A 23551-nucleotide genomic window follows, 5' to 3' on the forward strand; every position below is an offset into this window, starting at 1 on the left:
GTGCAATTGAAAGACATAGGACCAAAAAGGTATAAAGAGATGAACCTTGGTGGGCTCAAGGCAGATGGTGGAGGGGAGGCTGTGGGCACTGGTGGAATGAAGGGATGGAAAGTGTGTATCTTGCCAGAAGCCTGCAGAGTCCAGGGGCTTTGTTGTTGTTGTTGTTGTTGTTGTTGTTTTTTGGTTTTGTTTTTTTTTTTGGTTTTTTTTTTTTTACTCCTTGAAGTCATGATATGAAGCTAGCGGAGAAGGACAATCATCCTGAGTACATAGAATCCCTACTCTCCATAGTTATTCCTGATAGTGGAAGAATGAAGGTCAGGAAAAGGAGTGGTTTCACCTGGCACATGGGTGAGCTCAGTGAAGAAATAGGAAGAGAGAGAAAAATAAGAACTTAAACTGTAAATCGTGTGCTCATTCTGGCCATGCTTGCCCTCAATGAAACTGTGTCACCACGTGTGCAAGAGATGGCACCTATGAAGCCCCCGATTCCATTTGACTGCCATAGTGGGAGTGTCCTGTGCCAAACAGAACTCTGTTGTCAAAAGGAACACGTTATCCACCCTGTGGCATGACCTCCTAATTCAAGCCAGTGACTTCAGCAGGTGCTTAACTAAAGAAAGGGGGATTGTGGGTAATCGTTGGCTCTGCATGATTTTCACCTTATGTGCTGACATTAGAACCTAACTCTTGTGAGGGATGGGTCTTGACTAGAATAGAACTGGCCGCTCAGGATTGCTGAGTAGATTAAATGTGGGACTGCAACTTTATTGGAAGAAAATCCCGTTCCAGGGGAGGGACCAGGAGAGGAAGTAGAGTTTCCTGTCAGTTGGGTTGAGATCCAGGGCTAGGTTTCCAATCTAGTAGGGACCTGGCTTGGGGTCTGGCATCCAGGACCTTTGCCATTCAGGTCATAAAATACAAAGATTAAATTTCAGGTGCTGAGACTTCAGCTAACTCTCAAAGCTATCTCTCCTAACTACACATTCTCCCATTCTTCTTCAACTAGTCATATTTTTTAGGGGACATTTGTCACTCTTTTAAGGAATTCAGCATCTGAATCTCTTTCATTTGTGTGTAGGAACAGAGTCTAGCTCCTACTCTACAGAGAGAAAATGACATACTTTCACAGTCTTCCTGCAGCAAGGGCAGACACATAACCTAGGCTTTGACACTTGTCACACTCATACAACACCGTGAATCAGAAAGTAGTGACCAAGAAAGGCAGAGACTGTAGAATTGAGAGTGGCCATAGTAATCAGCCACATCTAGTTTCCAGAGGCATGAGGGGAACTAGTTCTCAGCAACAGCACCCAGAGTCCAGCATTAGGCCTCATGGAACAAGACGTCTGTGGTGGCATCTGTGACATCGTCACTGGACTAGCTCTGCATTGCAGTTCAGCATTATTCCTGGCTGCCTTGCCTCCACATCTGGTTGTCTAGCCTCCTTGGAGATTCTGTGAACTCCCAGTACCTTTTAAACAATTCCTTCTAGGTTGAAATGGTCAGAGTTGGGTTTTTTGTTTTTGTTTTTTGTGGGGGCTTTTTGTTTGTTTGTTTTGGGGCGGGTTGCTCATAGTCAAGAACCTTGATTGAGACAGAGTTTTTGAAATTGATAATCAAATGAAAACTAAAAAAATCACACAACAGAGGATGTGTGGTTTTATAACTTCATTGAAACTACCTTCATGTGGTAAAAGTCTTTTTCCCTCTTTCATTTAGCTCTACAGTTAATTGGACAATCCTTATATAAAGAGGATGAGGAATTATGTTAGACTTGCCCTCTCTGAGGACCATGGCTGGAGATGTTGGATGGAGGGGAGACAAAGATCCTTCCAAGCTTAGAGTCTTATTTATGGATCACCATCCCTGGAATGTGTGATGATTTTGCCATTGGTGGATTTCTGAAAATGTAAACAACTGCTCCAGCCTCCTTTTGAAACAGAAATGAAGGATTATTGCATTGAACAAAAGAATGCAGTAGACTATCAAAATGCTACTCTGTGACAATGAATATGACTGGAGTGTCCCCTAGCTGCACAACCTGTTGGCCCTTGGCACCTGAGGGTGGCCCACTCCTTTGCTAGAAGACATGAAGATGTTATCACTTCCCTAGTTGCCCCAGCTGCCTGTTTTGGGGCAGGTGGTCAAGCTGAGGGGAATGTCATGGGTCTCTGTTAATCAGGTCACGTGTAGACTTGGCATGTTGCTGCAAAATCCAGTTTTACAAATTCTAAGCTGACATTCAGAGACCACTGTGGCTTGTAGATGAGTATGAAACCTGGATATGGGTGGTACCATGGACAGTACCAAAGATCATGGAACAGGTGGTGCCAAGTGGGCACCCCCCCCCCATAGACCTCACAGACACAGATAGGAGATGCCAATGTATTTGTTTTTTTCTGATTGTATTCTTTTAGTCTAAAGTGATGATAGAAACTCAATTCAAACTAACTTGTTTAAAAGAGACATTTGTTGGCCGACATAACTGAAAAGCCCAAGGGGCAGATCTGACTTTACACATGGATGGATCCAGGGTTCAAATGACGTTATGAGTGTTCACTGTATCACCTTTCCTCTAGACTCCTCTTTATCTATACTAGCTTTCTTCTCTTTCTGGTGACCCCTGGGACTTCTAGACTTACATTCTACCAGCTGAGCAATCCCAGAGTAAAAAGAGCTCATTTCTTTTTTGACGATACCAGCCAAAGTGCCAGGGGTTGATGCTCAATGTCTTTGACTAGCTCATACTGGATCACATAGCCATTCCTGAAGCTATCACTGTGACCAGCACGGTGGGGTGTTTCATATGGCCAGAACAGGCCCACATAACCACTCCTGGAGCCAGGAGCTAGGATCAGCACCACCACCTTCTATGGCATGAGAATCAGGGAAGGGTGATCCTTCGAAGGAATATTGGGATGATCTTGTCATAAGATGCTAAAATAGGTAGGGACCACAGATGTCCACCACCCAATGAAGATGACTTAAGGTAGAGATCTGAATTGTATAGTAGACCCTCTTATCTCCCAGGAAAGTGGTCTCTATTGAGATCAAGGAAGACTTGCCCACAAATCATGACTCCTCATTGGTACTGAAATGCCAAGTGTTGACATTGGAGTAGATGTTTAGGGAAGAGGAAAGTGTGATGATATTGGAATAACGCAATATGCTGGGATTGTGCAAGCATTTACCAAAATAACCAAGCTCTCCTCATTGACACAGATGAAATTAAAGAATGAGAGTATAGCACATGTCCTTTAGGTTAAAGCTCAAATGTTACCTCCATGGAGGTGACACATCCCGACATCCTGCTTAGAGAAACCTTCCCCAGTTACTAACTCATCGTGCTCTTCATTTTCTTCACACCACCCATCAAAATCTGTAATGATCATGCTTATAGATGTGAACACTTGTTAATTGTCTTTTCCCCTATATTGGAATTTAATCTGAACAAGGACAAGATGTTTATCTCGTTCATAGTAGCTCCAAGCATAGTGCCTGTCACACAGTAGGTGTGCAACATATTTTTTTAATTGAAAGGATCAACTGGAACTCTTGGGGTCATGTGCTAGGAATCAGCCTAGGAGAGCTTAGAGCACTTGAACTTAAATCAGATTGTCCCCATCAGTTTTTTTTTCTCCATGATCTTCAGAGTTATTTTCAAAAATAATAATTTTGTGAAAAATATATCTTACTGTGAAATATAAGGGGCCCTTAAATTACAAAGATTAGCTCTATGGATGCTCTGCTCTTTATTTAGCTTCCTGTGGATCTCTCTCTTCTCAGAGCTGCTGTCTCATTGTGTCCTTGTGAGATGCTTGGCACAGTTGGATCTGTAGGAAAAGAAAAACACACAAGCGCGTAGACCTCTCTTTATCTGCCAGATTGGAAGCTACCGGGGGGCAAGGACTGGTTTATATCCATTTCTGTGCTTCCCCAACACTAAGCATGGTGTTTTGCGCATCATGAGTTGCTGTTGGTTGATTTGAAATAAATAGCATTGGTTAAATCCTTAAATTCTTATGTCTGCTGCAGTGACCTCAAACTTGACAATGTGATGCTGGATTCAGAGGGCCACATCAAGATTGCTGATTTTGGCATGTGTAAGGAAAACATCTGGGATGGGGTGACCACCAAGACATTCTGTGGCACTCCAGACTACATCGCCCCTGAGGTGAGAGCTGGTGGGACCCCTAACGTGTCCACATTGCGTTGATGTCTCCTCTCTTCCCTGGATGGCCATGTCAGGACTGGGAAAGGTCCAGGGGGGTACCTGGCAAGCAAACCTCAGGCTGGTCCTTCTCCTGTACTCTAAATCATTCCTTTGCTATCACACATGCAAATTAACTTAGCACACATCCAGAAGCTCAGGCCCAAAATACATCAAGGTTTGGGGGAAAATTTAAATAAAACTCAAAAAGAACCATCCACCGCACATCAGTAAAATTCTTCAAGCTGCGATGGCTCATGGCCATATGATACTGCCTAATTATGACATTGAAACATTTGTTAAGAGGGGGGAAAGAGAGAGAGACAGACAGAGAGGGCTTTCCTGGACTGACATATGACACAGGATCTGTGTACTGATACTAAACCCTGAAAGACTCAGAATTTTCCTTTCCGTGAGTAAGATATAAATGAAAGGGAAAAGATTTAATTCTAGTGCCTCCCCCTCCCTTCCCAAAGGAAACGGTCAGTTGCAGAATGGATTTCCCCAACATGGCATGGTACAGAATTTGTGCCAGATGATAGCCTTCCTTTTTCTCTGAATTGGTGCTCAGAGAAGTGGCATTTTGCAATCTGTTACTAGATTTTTAAGGAAAGGAACTGAGGATGTGGCACAGAGTCTTGGAAATGGGAATTCTAGAATTCCTTTCTTGACTGTCACTTATATGGAACAATGATGATGGAGGGCCCCATGTAATTAAATAATCTGGCACACAATTTAAAACCTGCATACTCTTACCAAAGCAGCTCCTCCTCTAGGAACTTAGCTTACAATACACACACATACATGCACAGCTGATAGGATACATGTTCAAAGTCCTTTCTTCATTACAGTGCTATTTTTAAATAATGAAAAATAGGAAACAACCTCAATGACTATCAACAAAGGAATGGTTAGCTAAAATATGTTACATTCACATTAAGAAATATCATACAGCTCTTATAAAGATCAGAACACATCTATATGTACTAACTTGAGCAATGTCTATCAAGGAATGAGCAATAGACTGAATTATTTATAGTATGGAATACCACATCAATTCAATTCAAAAGAGTGAGTTAGGGGTGCCTGGGTGTGTCATTCAGTCATGGTTGGTGGGTTCAGGCCCTGCATCAGGCTCTGTGCTGACAGCTCAGAGCCTGGAGTCTGCTTCAGATTCTGTGTCTCTGTTTCTCTCTGCCCCTCCCCAACTTTCTCTCTCTCTCTCTCTCTCTCTCTCTCTCTCTCTCTCTCTCAAATAAATAAACATAAAAAAAAATTTTAAAGAGTGAGATATATATGTAGATATGGAAAGATCTTTGAGACATATTGTTAAGAGAAAAAAATCAAGGTACAGTGAACAACTATATGCCAACAAGCTGGACAACCTAGAAGAAATGGAAACATTTTTAGAAACATGCAACTTACCAAGACTGATCAGGAAGAAATAGAAAATCTGAATAGATCAATTACTAGTGAGGAGATTGAGTTTGTAATAAAAAATCTCCCAATAAAGCAAAGGACTAGATGGCTTCATTAGTGAATTTTACCAAGGACTAGATGGCTTCACTAGTGAATTTTGCCAAGCATTTGAAGAAGAATTAACATCTATCTATCTTAAATTTTTCTGAAAAATCAAAGAGGAGGGAATACTCACAAGTTATTTTAGAAGGTCAGCATTATTCTAATACCAATAACAGAAAAGGACACTACTAGAAAAGAAAACTACAGGCCAATATCCCTGATGAATATAGATATAAAAACTCCCAGTAAAATACTAGCAGACTGAATTCAGGAGCACATTAAAAAGATCATTCACCACGATCAAGTGGGATATATCCCTGGGATGCAATGATGACTCAGCATGTGCAAATCAATCATTGTAATACATCACATTAATAAAATAAAAGAAAAGAATCATATCTTCAATAGGTGCAGAAAAAGCAGGGATAAGACAAAAGTGTCCATTCTCACTACTCTTATGCAACATAGTACTAGAAGTCCTAGCTAGAGCAATTGGGAAAGAAAAAGAAACATCAGAATTGAAAAAGAAGCAGTAAAAATGGTCTCTATTTGCATGTGACATGATTTTATATGTAGAAGATCCTAAAGACTCAACCAAAACTGTTAGATAGAATCAATGAATTTAGTAAAGTTACAAGATACAAAATTAGTATACAAAACCAGTAGCATTTCTATACACTAACGATGATTTTTCTGAAAATGAAATAAAGAAATGGATCTCATTTGCAAAAGCATCAACAACAATAAAATACTTAGAAGTAAATTTAACTAAGGAGGTGAAATATTTCTACTCTGAAACCTACAAGACATTGCTGAAAGAAATTGTAGAAGGTACAAATAAATGGAAAGACATCCCATGTTCATGGATAGAAGAATTAATATTATTAAAATGTCAGTACTACCAAAAGCTATCAATCGACTCAATATAATCTCTATCAAGATTTCAACTTCATTTTTTACAGAAGTACAAAAAACACTCCCCAAATTTATGAGGAAGCATAAAAGGCTCCAAATAGCTAAAGAAATGAGAAAGAACAAAGCAGGAGGCATTACACTTCCTGATTTCAAGCTATACTATAAAGCTACAGTCATCAAAACAATATGGTACTGGCACAAAAACAGATAAATAGGATGGAACAGAAATGAGAGCCCAGAACAAAACGTAAGCATATGTAATCAACTAATGTTTAAAAAAGAAGCCAAGAATACTCAATGCAGAGCACAGTTTCTTTAATAAATGATGCTGAGATAACTGGGTATTCATATGTAAAAGAATGAGGGGTGCCTGGGTGGCTTAGTAGGTTAAGCATCTGACTTCAGCTCAGGTCATGATCTCACAGTCCATGAGTTTGAGCCCCATCTCAGGCTCTGTGCTAACAGCTTGGAGCCTGGAGCCTGCTTTAGATTCTTTCTCTCTCTCTCTCTCTCTCTCTCTCTCTCTCTCTCTCTCTCTCCCCCCCCCTCAAAAAAAAACATTTAAAAAAAAAAGAATGAGACTGGACCCATATCTTACACAACTCACAGAAATTAACTCAAAAAGGATTAATAAATGTAAGACCTGAAACCATGAAACTCCTAGAAGAAAACATAGGAGCAAAGCTCCTCAAGATGGGTCTCGTTAATGATGTTTTTTGGATATGAAACCTAAAGCACAAGCAACAAATCAAAACAAGTGTGATCATATCAAACTAAAAAGCTTCTGCACAGCAAAAGAAACCACAACAAAGTGAGAAGAGAACCTAGGGAATGGGAAAAAATATTTGCAAACCACATATCTGATAAGGGGTTAATATCCAAAATATATAAAGAACTCCTACAACTCAATAGCAGAAACAAAACAAAACAAATAACCCAATTAAAAAGTGGGCAAAGGACCCAAATAGACATTTCTCCAAAGAAAATAAATGAAAGGCCAACAGGTACATGAAAAGATACTCAACATCACTAGAGAAATGCAAATTAAAACCACAATGAGAATGTCTCCTCACACCTGTTAGAATGGCCATCATCAAAAAGACATGAGAGAACTGGTGAGGGCATGGAAGAAAGGGAACCCTGTGCACTATTGGTGGGAATGTAAATTGGTGCAGCCACTATGGAAAACAGTGTGGAGGATCTTCAAAAAATTAAAAATAGAACTACCATATGACCTAGCAATTCCACTTCTGGGAATATATCCGGTGGGGGGGGGGGGGACACACTAACTCAAAAAGGCATCTACACTCACATGTTTATAGCAGCATTATTTACAGGACATGGAAACAACTTAAGTGTCCCCCCGTGGATGAATGGATAGAGAAGGTGTGGTATATATATGCAATGGATATCATTCAGCGGTAGGAAACAAGGAAATCCTACCATTTGCAACAACAGATGCACCTTGAAGGCATTATGCTAAGTGAAATAAGTCAGACAGAGAAAGGCAAATACTGTATGATCTCACTTATATGTAGAATTTTTAAAAAGAAAACCAAACTCAGAAAATGAGATCAGACTTGTGGTTACCAGAGGTGAAAGATGGGGAGGGAGATTATGGGAAGGTGGTCAAAAGATACAAACTTCTAGTCATAAGATTACTGAGGATGTACAGACAATGACCATAGCAAACACTGCTGTGTTATGTAGGAAAGTTAAGAGAATAAATACCAAAATTCTCATCACAAGGGAGAAAACTTTTTTCCTTTTTTTTCTTTCATTTCTTTTTATTGTGTCTATATGAGAAGGTGGATGTTAGCTGAACTTATTTTAATCATTTCACAGCATATGTAAATCAAACCATCATGCTGTATGCCTTAAACTTACACAGTGATGTGCGCCAATTATTCTCAATAAAATTGGCGGGGCGGGAATCAAGGTACAGAATGTTAAATACAATATGATACCATTTATGGAAAACAAGAACAATACACAGAACACTGCTATATGCTTCTTATGAGTATGTCGAAATTCATGTAAAAGCATAGAAAATCTGGAAGGTTACAGACTGATTTCAAAACATTGGTTACCTCTGAGGTTAAGGGCACAGTGACGAGTAATTTAGCTCAATCTGTATACTGTTTACATTTTTCACAAGGTAAATATGTTTGTGTGTTACTTGAATAATTATTTGAAAGATTACTTGAAAAGTAATCTTTTAAATTAATGCTTTTGTAGATTTCTCCTTCTATTAAAAGTAGAGCATTCCTGTGAAACGTTTTCTAAGCCAAAATGGCTTGAAGTAAAGAAGTATTTTTATAAATTTTTTTTCAATGTTTATTTATTTTTGAGACAGAGAGAGACAGAGCATGAACGGGGGAGGGTCAGAGAGAGAGGGAGACACAGAATCTGAAACAGGCTCCGGGCTCTGAGCTGTCAGCACGGAGCCCAACGTGGGGCTCGAACTCACAGACCACGAGATCGTGACCTGAGCCGAAGTCGGCCGCCCAACCGACTGAGCCACCCAGGCGCCCCTGAAGAAGTATTTTTATAACATAGCAATTTTATATGGAGACATTTTTTTAATGTTCTGAGCCCCCAAAAATAACTTCTCTTTGCCTCTTCTGATGCATTAACACACATCTGGCTAGTGGGTACATAAAATTAATTGAGATCAAGGGACGCCTGGGTGGCTCAGTCAGTTGTGCATCCAACTTTGGCTGAGGTCATGATCTCACAGTTCCTGAGTTCGAGCCCCACATCAGGCTCCGTGCTAACAGCTCAGAGCCTAGAGCCTGCTTCGGATTCTGTCTCCCTTTCTCTCTGCCGCCCCCTGCTTGTGCTCTCTTTCTTTCAAAAATAAATAAGGATTTTAAGAAAAATAAATCGAGATCGAGCACAGATGCTCACACGATTCAAAGCTATGACTGCTTGATGCTGAATGTTGTTCCTGGGGAGAAGCGTGGCAGTACTACTCTCGCTGCCTCTGTAATGGCTCCATGAAAACCAAATGCTGAACTCTATTTTTGCTTTTTCCCTTTAGCATAAAAGCAAAAGTCCTGTTCATATTTCTTTAGATTAATGAAAGCAGGAAGTATTGTAGGTCTCTCGTAGAAGCAGAGTGGCATAACAAACTTTCAAAATGCAGGGGACACCTGTATTAGAATCCAGTGGTGTTTTCCCTATGTGCCATACCTTGGTTCATCATTATTTCGTTAAATAGAGCATCAGACAAGTCCTTGATCTGCCGTGAGTTCAGTAATCTCTGGCTCGAAGCTTGCTGCACTTCAAGGTCCCCGGGGAGCTCTTAAAATGTAGGCTGGTCAGGTGTTACCCTCAACTGAATCAGAATCTCTGAAGGAAGGACCCACATATCTGTGATTTTCCAGAGTTCCTGGGTGGTTGTGATACCTGAGATGCCTGGAGTTGTGTTCCCAGGGAAGCCCTTGCTCCCTCCTCCAACCCACTGATGGGAGGAATAAGCTAGGGGTCAGGCTTTCGCCCTGGCTTTGCCATTAACTAATAGCCACATCACCTCTGGCAACTTCTTTCACCTCCCAGGCTCTGTTTTCCTTTGTGAAAGGATTAACTTGTTAGGTTGTCATGAGGATCAAATAAGACATGAAGTACTTTAAAAGTGTGAAAACACTTTCAGTAAGTGTTCTCACGGAAAGCTTTCCCTCCGGTCTCTTGCTGCTTAATTCTCCTCAGAGGGCATTTCTGATTTTAGGGTAGAAGATTTTAGGTAGAAGATGGAATTCAATAAGCAGACATTCATTTTAGAGCCAAGTTTGCTCAGACACATTCATTGAGTAAAACAATGACTGAATGAGAAAACCTTCTACTTACAGCTAACATTTGGAGGACGTAATGTGCGAGAGGAATGTATCTCCCTCTCTTCCTCGCAAAACCCCGTGATCTAGATGTTATAAAATTCCTTTTGTAAGTGAGGAAACTGAGACATCAAGAAGTTGAGTAACCTCCCCCACAGTCACACAACTCGGAAGTAGCAGTCGGGACCGACCCTGAACCTTTGCTGTATCACCTTTTCAACCTTTTGATACAGTTAGTTTTACACCCCTATATATTGAAAGGTGGATGGTCACACAGCTGTTCCAGACTTGGCCATGCTCGAACAATTTGGTGATAAGTATCAGAAATCTTAAAACAATATGTTATCAGTGCAGAAGGCATGAACAGACATTTCTCTAAAGAAGACATCCAGATGTTCAACAGACACATGAAAAGATGCTCATCATCACTTATCATCAGGGAAATGCAAATCAAAACAATGAGATCACCTCTCACCTGTCAGAATGGCTAAAATCAAAAACACAAGAAACAACAAGTGTTGGCGAGAATGTGGAGAAAGGGGAACTCTCCTGCACTGTTGGTGGGAATGCAAACTGGTACAGCCACTGAAATAATTTGGAGGTTTCTCAAAAAAATTAAAAATAGATCTATCGTATGATGCAGTGATTGCACTACTGGGAATTTACCCCCAAAATACAAAAACACTAATTCAAAGGGACACATGCACCTCTGTGTTTATTATTTACAATAGCCAGACTAAGGAAGCAGCCCAAGTGTCCATCGATAGGTGAATGAATAAAGAAGCTGTGGAATGAATATACGTGATTATATATGTGTGGAATATTACTCAACCATAAAAAAGTGAAACCTTACTATTTGCAACAACATGGATGGATCCAGAGGATATAATGCTAAGTGAAATAAGTCAGTCAGAGAAAGACAAATACCACACAATCCCCACTCATATGTGGAATTTAAGAAACAAAACAAATGAACAAAGGGAGAAAGAGAGAAAGAAAGAGAGACAAATCAACAGACTCTTAACTATATAGAACTCACTGATGGTTACCAGACACAAGGTGGGTAGGAGGGTATGGGGGAAATAGGTGAAGGGGATTAAGATGAAAATAAAATAAATAAAATAATTTTTAAAAACCATACATCCCATTTGATCCACCAATTCTATTTTTAGGAATTTATCTTAAGGAAATAATTGGACGAATGTCCAGCTATCCAGTTGCAAGGATCTATATTGTAGCATCAGAAGAAACCTGATCTTGGGAATAGACAACATAAATTTTGGTATAGCCATCCAGGGGAATGCTGTGCAGAGATAAAAACTGATTACATCGATGTGCAACTATTGCGTGGAACTTTTAAGTGAATAAAATACTTCATTAAAATTCCACATATTAAAGTGTGTGTGTGTGTGTAAAACACATACATACACACTGAATTTACTATGTATTGATAGAAAAGAATCTAGGAAGAAATAGACCACAGACCTATCATAATTTTTCTCTTGATAAATGATTATGGGTGATACTAATTGTATTCTCTTAGCTTGTCTATATTTTTATTATTTATTTATTTGCTTATCTATATTTTAAAATAAATAGTATAATAATAAGAATGCTATTACAGCTTTGTAACTTACAAATTTTTAGTTGTGGTAAAAAAATACAAAATTCACCATCTTAACCATTTCTAAGGCACAGTTCAGTAGTAGCAGTAGACAAGCTGAGAGAATATAATAATTAGAATCACCCATAATCATTTATCAAGAGAAAAATTATGATAGCTCTTTGGTCTGTTTCTTCCTAGACTCTTTTCTAGGAGTACAGTTCAGCATTCAGTTAAGTGTATTTCTGTTGTTGTATAAATGTGATTACTTTTGTAATGAGAAGCAAACACTGTTTTCCTTCTTAAAAATGCCATTCACTGTATTAGAACGAAAAAAGTAACACACTGGGGGCTCCTGGAGGGGCTCACTCAGTTAAGGGTCTGACTCTTGATTTCGGCTCAGGTCATGATCTCACGGTTGGTGAGATCGATCCTAGCATCGGGCTTTGCACTGACAGCTCAGAGCCTGCTTGGGATTCTGTCTCTCCCTCTCTCTCTCTCTGCCCCTCCCCTGCTCACTCGCTCTCTTTTGCTCTCTCTCTCAAAAAAATAAAATTAATGCACTGTACTAAGAGCTTTTAAAAGGCAATGTTGACAGCCACAGATGTTTTCCCCCACCTGCAGGTACTCTTGTAAATGGCATCTATCCGTCTTCCTAAGGTAAAGAAATGGCTTGAGTGGGCACTAGGCTCTTTAGTCACTCTTTTAGTGGCTCATATTTGGGACTGTAACAGCCAATTGAATCCTTTGCAGTAGGCAGATGACAGGCAAACGGAGAGCTCTCCTTCCATCTCCCAGCCCCAAGATACTCCACTCTTACATTAAAGAAGTGAGTGTTCAGTCTCCAGCCATGGCTACCTGCCCGCCTCCCTTATGGAATGCCTTCTCTTTTCCAGATAATTGCTTATCAGCCCTATGGGAAGTCCGTGGATTGGTGGGCATTTGGAGTACTGCTGTATGAAATGTTAGCTGGCCAGGTAATTGAATTTTAACTGATTGGTAAGAAAAGTCCTCCCCCAACCCCATCTGCATGGTTTCTCTAGACGAAGGGATGAAGGTATCCCGTCGGTACCAGCTCATAGATTGGAAACGCTGTGACTTCCTTGGCCTTAGGGTTAGCTTACTCTTTTGACTGTTTTTCTTTGTCTTCTCCCTTGAAGCCCCTGAGTATGGCCTCTCTGTGGACCCCAGGGGAAAGGGCCCAATGGTTTGGGGCAGTTGGGGAGGGGCAGGCAGGAACCCTCTCTTCCCACACTATCCTCTGCCCCACAGGCACCCTTTGAAGGGGAGGATGAGGATGAGCTCTTCCAGTCCATCATGGAACACAACGTGGCTTACCCAAAGTCCATGTCCAAGGAAGCTGTGGCCATCTGCAAAGGGGTGAGTGAGCCCCTGAAAGCTTGCGGTCAGGACCCCGCGCAAGGACAACTCACCCAGGGAGAGAGGGGGAATGGAGACTGAGCTCTATCTTTCTCCCCACTTGCTGGCCTGTGAGCCTGGCTTGGACCTCCCGGAGCAAAGGGGGCTTTTTTCCAATCTGCATAAAAGTACCAGAGAGGGCTGCCTGCAACAGTATCTTGCTGCTGGCTGGGCTCCAGGCTCTAGCCCGGCACAGGGGAATGCATATTGAATGAATGAGATAGGAAACACAGAGTCTTTGCCAAAGAGCTGGGACCCATGGGAAGGTGAGGAAGAGGTCTGCAGCACCGATCTGTCAGCCTCGCCCTGCTCTGCTCTATATGTGCGTGTGGTTAATACTAACAGCGTGTAACTTTTGTCTTAAGAAAATACCATGCAGTGTTGAGTTTAAGGGATTCTCTGGATAAGCTGACCCAAATTTTGTGTCTTCAAAACCCCTGGTCTCCCCTCGCCCAACCCACGAAGGGCTGAAAAGCATACGTACACTATATCCTGCAGTGTATGCAGATTGCACCTGTGAAGAAGGCAGGGCACATGGGTGCTGGTGAAGATTGCTTTGCTATGCATCTGGCATTAAGCCAGATGTGCTTGACCTCGGTGAGTCCCTGCAGATCCTTGGTCCTCGCCTTTGGTGCCATCAGGATGATCTGCAGGGCTTTTTCAGATTGTACATAACTTCAGTCTCACCCAGAGATTGTCTGGACATCTGTAAAAGTCTGCAAAAGTCCCCAAGTGGTTTGAGAACCACTGCTTTTAAACCTATTACCCAAATGTGGGAACATTTCAGCTCTGATGGAAGTGTGAAAACGCTGTGAGAGCCGCAGAGAATATGGCTCGTGGATCCTGCCTTTATGAAGTATTCACTCTCCCACCAGGTGGAGGTACAGGTGCATTTTCAAGGTTAGGGCATGACCATGCCTTCCCAGTGGATTCCCACCTGTGTGTCTGAATAAACCAGGGCTGCCGGTCTTAGATCCTTGGGGTGTTTGCTGGTTTCCCACGGCTCGATCCAGCCCCGTGCTTCCAGGCCCCAGTCAGATGCCTGGTGCTCTGCGTGGATGCAGAAAAGCTGGAAAACGCAGGCACTTTGTATTAGCTGGGCCACCCTCTCCGTGTAGAGCACCTTCTCACACCACCTAGATTCTCACTCTTGGTGACTCATCTGAGCTTTGTATCTCAGCTGTATAGGTTAAGCTGCAAATATCCCTGGGGAAACCACGTGTGACTTTGTCTCAGTCCCCAACATCTTGAAGTGAATTGGGTGAAAATATTTTCTTTGAAAGTATGAGGCAAGGGGAGGGAAAACGAGGAACAGAGAATAGAGATCCAGAGGGCCGTGAGGAGCGTAAGTGAGGCTTGTAAAAAAAAGAAGGAGAAGGAGAAGAAGAGGAGGAGGAGAACACAGCATAAGGCCAGTGCAGACCCCTGTAGACATTTTGTTGTGAGGGAGGAAGAGTGGGCGGAGGTCATATACTGAGCTTTTAGTTTGTTTAGCAATTGCCACCATTTAAAGGGCAAGGGATTTCCCATGAACATTAACTTTCCAGTTTCTCTTGAGAAATCTGATCCCGCCATGCTGGTCTGTCATTCCTATAAAGCATGTGATAGCCAGCTGGATGGGAAGCCCATGTCCCCTGAAGGGCGTGCCTTCTCCAATTTGCAGAAATCCCCATCTGGACCACTTTCATCTGGGTTCAAATCCTGGTCCCAGCATGAGCAGCACTATGACTGTAGGTAAATTCCTCAACCTTGTCTGTGGATTGAGGATAATGATAGTTCTCCATACAGGATTCTGTGATGATTAAATGAGTTCATACCAGTGGCTCACTTACAACAGAGCCTGGCATTCTGATCCAGAACCCATGGGCCATTATTATTATTACTGTTGCTGATGCTGGCACTACTACATTACACGCCAGGCCCCTCTTGGCATCTAAGTATGCATACGCTGCCATAGGAATTGTTTTAATGGGGGATTTGGGAGCCCAAGACCTTTGCACATCTCACCCCATCCACTTCCTAGGTGTATGGTCCTACTCTGCAGCTCTGGGCTTCTGTTTCTTTACCTCTAAAAATGGACTAACAACCCTCATTGATCATTGAGTTGTCTGAGAGCATTAAATCAGGTAACATAAGAGAAAGCCCCTTCTGTGGTATCGGCGCATAGTAGGTGCTTCATACACGCTCAAGACATTCCCCTTCACGACTCTGCCCTGCTGCGACAGCTGGGGGTTCTAAGTGGGTCATGGAGGAGAGAGGATTTTCCAGGTCAGCTGCATTCAGCTTCAGCTCCAATTAGCGGTTTCCCTGGTGGAGCAGATTTCTATTAATTTAGGACCCATAACCTTCAGGATTAACTGGGGTGACTTTCTTACTATCGGGTTGGAGGACCTTTCTGAGTTGAGTGGGCTGCGTCCGGTGTGGGCTCTTTCTTCAAGGTTGAGGCTCCAAGGAAGAGAAAACACTCAAGCGAACAGCAGACACTTCCTCCGAACCTCAGGCCCCAGGGGATGCGTCTGGGAGGTGATCAGAGATCGGAACAGTGATTAAATCCAGCTGTCTGCATGGCTGCAGGCACATCAGCTCAGAGTGCAGTAACTGGGCAGGGACTCGCATTAGTGCTGGATGATTCTGCAGTGGCTTTTCTTCGGTTGGCCATCCTTGTCCTTATGCGGAAATTGAGCTCGGCTTTTGAAAACCATTCCGTTCCCATTGAAAAGTCCTTTCTTTATATATCCATCCCATTAAAGAACCTATTTTCTGCCAGGAAAAAAAAAATTAGTATCACGTGCTCAGAATGCCACTCCCACTTCGAAAAACTTAAAGCAGACAGAAGCCCCCACTGGCCACACGTTCGCACAAAAGCAAGCAGAACGCATAACACAGAGCACCTAGAGCTCCGGGTAGGGCGGATCTGTTCAAAGCACAGCTCTGCTACTTAGCTGTGTGCCTCTGGGCAAATGACTACTTCTCTGGACCAGTTTCTTACTGGACAATGAGGATACTAGTTGTAAAGTGAAAATAAAGATGAAAGAGTAATGGCTAGGAAGCCTTTAGCACAGAGCCTGGGTGCACAGGAAGCACTCAGTACACAGAGGCCATCATTGATAATATCACTGGTAGTGCTAATCAAGACCTCGTAGCCCTTCCTTTCCTCCTATCCTAACCCTACATAGCTGTCAGGGCTTGGCCCAACGTGCTTGCCCTCCATAAACCCTTCCTGACCAAGCCACACCACAAATATCCCTGGGAGCCCACACACGAAGAGCTTTGTTATTAAAAGCCCAAGTTCTGGAGAGGTCTGGTGGCTCAGTCGGTTGAGCATCTGACTCTTGATTTCAGCTCAGGGCATGATCTCACAGTTTGTGGGATCGAGCCCTGGGTTGGGCTGCGCACTGACAGCACGGAGCCTGCTTCGATTCTCTCTCTCCCTCCCTCCCTGTCTCTGCTCCTTCTCTACCCCCTCCACCTCAAAATAAATAAATAAATAAACTTTTAAAAATAACATAAAAGCCCAAGTTCTGGAGAAGGCAGAGGTGAGATCCAAGCTCAGCTCTGTCACTTCTCACTTCTCCAAGTCCTTGCTAGTTGTTTAACCTCTTTGAGTGTCTGTTCCCATTGAAATGGGAAAAATAATAAACCCACCTCACTGGGTTATTGTGGGAATCAGGTGCATGCAAATCAGGTAGAAGCTTAGAATAGAAATGCCCACTTATTTCCCCCCTGAGAATATGAGAATAGCACATATGGAGTATATGTGCTCATGTGAGTGAGAGTGTGTGTGTGTGTGTGTGTGTGTGAGTATGTGTGTGTATAGGGGGATAGTTTCTGATGACAAGTTATTTGGAAGCAGGAAGCAGGCTAAGCTGAGTGTCCAGCAGGGTAGGTATACATTGCTGGGTTCATCTCTTTGCCATAATCCATAAATCCTGGGCAAAACCCAAGGACTCTGACATCATGGTGTCAGGTCAACTCTGGGAAGCTTTTTGGTCTTATATGTTCCATTGCTTGTTTTTCCTCTTTGAGGGTCTTCTTGTTGGTTGTTTTTTTGTTTTGTTTTGTTTTGTTTTGTTTTGAAATCACCAGCTCTGTCTTTGCTCTCTGTGCATTTGCTCAAATCTTGAAATCAGACATATTTTCATGCTGCTTTGGATTCATTTACAAGAGGAAGCCTGTCTGGTTTCATCTTGGAGCATCTATTCATCTTGTTATTTAGCACTGGCTCAGAGACCCAAAGATGGAGGGTTTTGATAATTAAGTAATTTAAATGGAACACCAAAGAAACCTCAGCGGAGTTTAGTGTAATGTGCGATCCAAGCAAAATGAGCTGGGTTAGCTTTTGACTATTTAATGAGCTTTTGGAAAGTAATTACTTGAAACTTGGGTCCATTTGACTAATATTTTTTCTTCTGTTTTGTCATTTTCACAAGCACTTTACTGAGAAATGCAAATATTATCAGAATGAACGTGGCCTTTGCCTTGGTCACACTCCACCTTTCTTGAGGTGGGAGGCGGGGCATTTGAAGATATTGAAACTGTCCTCATTAAATGCACCAGTAATTGCGTAAAACTCATTCTTAAATCAGAATGCATCGTGTGACATTTCTAACTTGAAGTTCAGGGCCACATTGAGGCTTAGGTCTGATTAACCATAAGCAGTCTTGCTTTGGGACAAGCAGCGGCAGGCACTGTTGTCAGGTCTTCCGATTATAAAGACCTCTCTGGGAAAGTGTTGCTGGAATGAAAAGCAGAAGATAAAAATTGAGTCTCTTATTGTCGTTTCTTCCCTAATTCATTGGAGTCCTCATTTCTGAGTGGCTCACGTGTCCTCCGAAGTTCATTAAACTCAACCTTTCTCTTCTCTTGAAGCTGATGACCAAACACCCGGGCAAACGTCTGGGTTGTGGACCTGAAGGTGAACGTGACATCAAAGAGCATGCATTTTTCCGGTATATTGATTGGGAGAAACTTGAACGCAAAGAGATCCAGCCCCCATATAAGCCAAAAGCCGTAAGTAAACTGGTCTCTCTGACTCTTGGCTTCACACGCGTAACATAACCCTCTCCTCTCCCGAGTGTGTGCGCCCTCGGTGTTCCGAGGGCTAGACATCGATGGCTCCCTCAAATATGTCTGTAAGTGCTCCCGTTGATGCGCACAGTCACTAGGTACAAAAACGGAGATCTCCGTTCACACAGCCCGGCCTCTACAAATGCGGGAGAGATGCTAGATACGAACTTTTGCTTTATTGGTTCAGTTATTATGACTGTCTTCGCTGGCAACTTTTTGGAGATGTCTCGTCAGTGAGCGGGAGTTCAGGTCCGGTTTTGGAACGTGACAAAGAGTCTCATTTTGCCCTCGTTCTTTCCTTGGTTCGACTGTGTTCTTTTCTCTTGAAATTGACGTTGAAAAGGCCACGTTACAGTATTTAAATTTAATTCTGAAACATACAGTGCATCTGAGCCAGTAAATAAAGACAGCTCCACCAGCCAGCTCCCACCCGAGTGAAACAGGATAAAAGCAAAAGCTGGCCCGCTCGTAGACCTCTTGGAGGCTCTGAGTGTAGGTACAGCTGGGAGGCAATGTCTATAGTATAAAAAGACAAGCCTCCCATTTCCACAGTTGTGCACACACGGGAGGATTTTCCATCCCCAGAGACTCGGCTGGGTGCACTGTCACACCCAGGGAGGAGGAGTTCGCCCTGAATGAATCCAATCCAAACTACAGCTCCCCAGACAGGATATTTCTTTGTTAGACTAAGATGAACAGAGACCCGATGACTTTATTATGAGCTCTGAAACTGCCTACCGAGGCTGAAACATGCACAAAAACACTGTCATTGGAACCGGAAATTGTAAGATCCATGACGATAACGGTAGTTATGTTGATAGCATTATTATTCATTTCGTGGCCACTTATTACGCGCCAGGCACCCTAGTAAGCGCTTCACGTGTGGCATCTGATGAAATCCTCACCACAGCCTGTTACGGAGGTGCTGTTACTCTGTGTCCTGGAAGAGAAAATGGAGAGCTTAAGTGCTCTGTCCAGGGTCACTCGGCCAGCGTGCAAGAACGTAGGAATTCAAATCTCAGACAGCCTGACTCCATCGAGGCATAGCAGAATGCCCAGGGGCAAAGGGAGTGTAGGTTTAGGAAAGCCTTGCAGGTGGGGCACCTGGGTGGCTCAGTTGGTTAAGCGTCTAACTTGGGCTCAGGTCATGATCTCGCGGTTTGTGAGTTCGAGCCCTGCGTCGGGCTCTGTGCTGACAGCTCGGAGCCTGGAGCCTGCTTCAGATTCTGTGTCTCCCTCTCTCTCCCCCTCCCCCACTTGCACTCTCTCTTTCTCTCAAAAAATATGTAAAAACATACTAAAAAAAAATTACAGAAACAAAAAAAGAAAGCCTCCCAGTTGACTCTCCCCATCTCCCTGGTGCTGCACCTTCCCGACCATCCCACACCATTAGCATCCCTGCTTTACAGCATCCTTGATGCATCCTGTGTCTCTCTGGACACTCCCTGAGGTTAGGAAGCTAGATTATTTAGAGACAGCCAGTTCCACCTTCCGGCCCTTCTAATTGTGGCAAACCTACATGTTGGTGTCTAATCAGCTTCCCCGGACTGCCATCCCTCTGGCCTGTTCTGTCATCAAGAGCCTCTTTCTCTGCAGAGCACCCTTCAGACATTTGCAGATGCTGGTCTTAAATTCCCGAGCCCTGTGATTTCAGGCCAAATACCCACCCCCCCCCACGCTCCCCCCCCCCCACACACACACATGCACACCTTCCACCTGCAAGCATGTCCCAAATGACATCACCTGCAGGTGCTGATTGTCTGCCAGGTCATCAGCATCCGTCTTCAAATACAGGCACAGGATTGAGCACGTTTCTAATCGTGTCTGACCCTCAAGTGAATACAGTGGGGTCCGACAAAAATCTGTTGATTATTCTAGAGCTGGTGAACTCTGTTCCCCTGTCTACTCCCCTGTTTCATCACCTGTGATTCAGCGATGTTAATAGTCTCTGCATCACAGGATCGTTATGACGCGTAAAGTGCTCAGTGCATGCCGGGCATGCAGTCGGCCCTCTTGGAGAGTGGATAATGATTTTTGTTAGCGGCGTCACACATTGATGTCTTGGGTGCAGGGTCTTTGAGGGATAGAACAGTGTTGAGTCCAACTGATGCTGTTTCCCAAAGATGACGTCCGTGTGTGCACTGGGCGTGACAGAGGGGCACTGCATGTCCTAGGCAGCACTTTCACTTCTAATGAACCATTTGGAAAAAGATCAAAATGGTAGCCTGGGAGAGAAGAACAGGGTCTCTGTTCAGGGAACTGGGAACTCAGAGATGGGACACAAAACTTACAGGGGTTTCATGGGCTATTCATGACGTCTCAAAATGTGGACCCTCCCCTCCACTTGGCCGGTAGAAAGATGCAAATGTCTGCATCTCTCCCAGCGTTGAACCCGGTGACATTCTGGGTAGGGTTCATTCTTTAGTTGTAGAGCAGTGGTTTTCAAAGGGTGGTCCCCAGACCAGCAGAATCATCTGGGAATTTGAGGAATGAAATGCTCGGTCCCCTCCCCAGAAACCGTGACTCAGAAACCCTGGGGGTGGGGCCTCCAGGTGAATCTGATGTGCCCCAGGCTGAGATTCTGTGCTGTGGAATTTAGTGTTAAGAGCTCATGGGGAGAGGGGGACGTGGCAAGGAGGAAAATTTCTTTAAGGGGAAGACATTGGTTCTCGCCTAGTCTGGGTGAGGGGTGGTGCCTTCTGGGAACAGGTCGTAGGCTCAGCTGCCTACAAGGCCAGGCAGGTAATGTAAATATGAGAGAGGGAGTGGTTGGGGACAGAGGCAGACCGCAGGCGGGCAAGCTATCTACAAGGCCCCACAGGCGCTCACCTCCAGCTGCCCAGTTGCAGGGTTCTGGTGACCGTTACTAATGACTGTGATCTTCTTTTTTAATTATCCATAATAACAGCTACCTTTTTCTGAGCATCTTCTACGAGCCAGGTTTGCCCTGCAGGGATACAGGCTCTGCCTTGCTCTGTCCTCACCAAGATTTTTAGGTGAAAGCTCACTAGTTTTTGATATATCAGCCACACATTGTTAAAAATTAAACCCAGTTCAGGCCGAAGTAAACACATCCTCAAGTCATACGAGGCCCAAGGACTCAGTTTAAAATTTTGGGGGGTAGTGATTACTCAAAGTCAGTTTGGCATTTAACCGGTTCCTGTTAGTACTGGTTCTTTACAACTGAGTCCATGCTGACTGGGTAAATATTTTGAAACTTCCTGCTGAGCAATAATGAATATAAAAATATCTAGCCAGCGCCTGGCTCATAGAAGATACTTAGGAAAAAGGAGCTGTTCTAACCACTGATAATATAAAAAGATTACAATAATTAATAACAGATCAATAGGATCCTCAGACTGTTCTGCATTCGATAATGGTTTCCAACCAGCCAATGTCTTGAATTCCCTCTGGTGGGTTGAACAGTGGCTTTCAAAGTGCAGTGATTGCCCTGGACTGGATATTTCAAGACGTTCAGCCGCCAGCTCTCAGGGGAAGCAGGAACTGCCCTTGCTGCCTGAGACTGAATTAGAAATAAAAACACATGCATCACCCCGTCTTCCGATTCAACCTGCACCTGTGCCTTTGGGCTGTGGATGCTGGCCTTAGAGTCCTCATCCCACTCAAGGATTTCACATTTCCCTTCCACACACCCTCCCCGAGGCCCGTGGTAAGTGTGTGCAGAGTGCCATGTGCCTTGCGGGTTATTAAAAGGCATGCGTGTATCTGTCAGTGTTCCAGATTCATGCATACTATTAAGCAGAGAGCAACGGGAGGAAAAAAAAAACCATGGGGTAATAACAGAGGATCATATTCAAACATCAGTGAAGGGTGCTATTACTGGAGGTTCATTAACGTGGGTTTTGCCATCTTTTGTTATGGCAGGGAGCCGTATGCGGAGCATTGTTCATAACTACTGAGATACACTAGCTTTGGCACATTCTTTCACGTACCTGAGTGGTTTTTTCAAATGTGCATCTGATTGTGTCGCTCTTGCTTAAAGCTTCCTTGATGGCTCTCTGCTGCCCCCAGAATCGTGCCTGCTGTTCCTTAGCATATGTGGCATCTAGGGATCTTCCATGGTCCGGCATCTGCCCCCTCCACAGCTTCAGCTCCTGCCTCCAAAAACAAGCGTTTCTGAGCTTCTTTTGGTTCCTCAAACATGTGACTGCGTTCTCTTCCCTTCCCGGCTCTGTCCGTGCGTAGCCATCCACCTGGGATGCCCGCACCCTTGCCCATGCTTCGCCCACCTCCGTCCTCTGTCCCTTGTTGGTGTCTTGCTCCTTCCCCCTCATCAGATCAGGAGAACATCATCCCCTCAGGGAGGTTCTTATTGATTCTCTGCTAGTGTCCTATCAACAAACTCATCACACTTTATTGTAATTGCTTGTTCCACGCGATGCCAGTCTTCTTGACTAGGACTGAAGGGTTCTGACTGTCTTTGTCAGTGTTGATTCCCGGTCCTTAGCCTAAGGTTTAGCACCTAGCCGGCACTTCATAATTTTTACTGAATAAATGAAGGAATCCACGAACGGCTGTAAGGTAAGAGGCTGCAATGCTCTGAGCAGAGGAACATAAGGGGTTCTCTAGGGATATAAACTAGAGCCTGGGGTGCTTTTCTCATGTGCAGAAGGGCATCTCGAAGGAATAGGTCGTTGTGTAAGTTCCTAAAGAGCTCGATTTGGGTGCTGAGTTATATCGGTCATGGCATCGTGTGGTTGTGTGCGCAGGGAGAGCATGGGGAAGGGTCGGTGATGCAGCGCGTGAATCCTTGCGCTTTGGATTGAGGGCCGTGGCTCCTGCACTCTGCTGTCGCCCAGCTCAGTGTTATGGGTGCCCTGGGGTCACCTAGCAGATCTTCTTAAATGCTGCTGTGCACACACGAGTCACCTGGGTACCTGGTTACAATATGGATTCTGATTCAGCGGGTTCGGGGTAGGGCCCGAGATGCTGCGTATTGTCACATGTGCTGGGCTGCTG

General features: G+C 43.7%; 1 protein-coding gene across 2 annotated transcripts in view; it reads left to right on the plus strand.

Moving 5' to 3' along the window:
* PRKCB (protein kinase C beta) overlaps positions 1–23551 on the plus strand; it is a 330402-nt gene that overhangs the window by 287221 nt on the left and 19630 nt on the right. For both annotated transcript variants that reach the window (XM_027043015.2, XM_027043014.2), the window contains exons 13-16: positions 4039–4177; positions 12982–13062; positions 13358–13465; positions 18374–18514. In XM_027043015.2, coding sequence (XP_026898816.1) covers positions 4039–4177; positions 12982–13062; positions 13358–13465; positions 18374–18514 — 469 coding nt within the window. The remainder of the gene's footprint in view (positions 1–4038; positions 4178–12981; positions 13063–13357; positions 13466–18373; positions 18515–23551) is intronic.

Source organism: Acinonyx jubatus, chromosome E3 (assembly GCF_027475565.1).
Source record: "Acinonyx jubatus isolate Ajub_Pintada_27869175 chromosome E3, VMU_Ajub_asm_v1.0, whole genome shotgun sequence".
Taxonomy (NCBI): Eukaryota; Metazoa; Chordata; class Mammalia; order Carnivora; family Felidae; genus Acinonyx; species Acinonyx jubatus.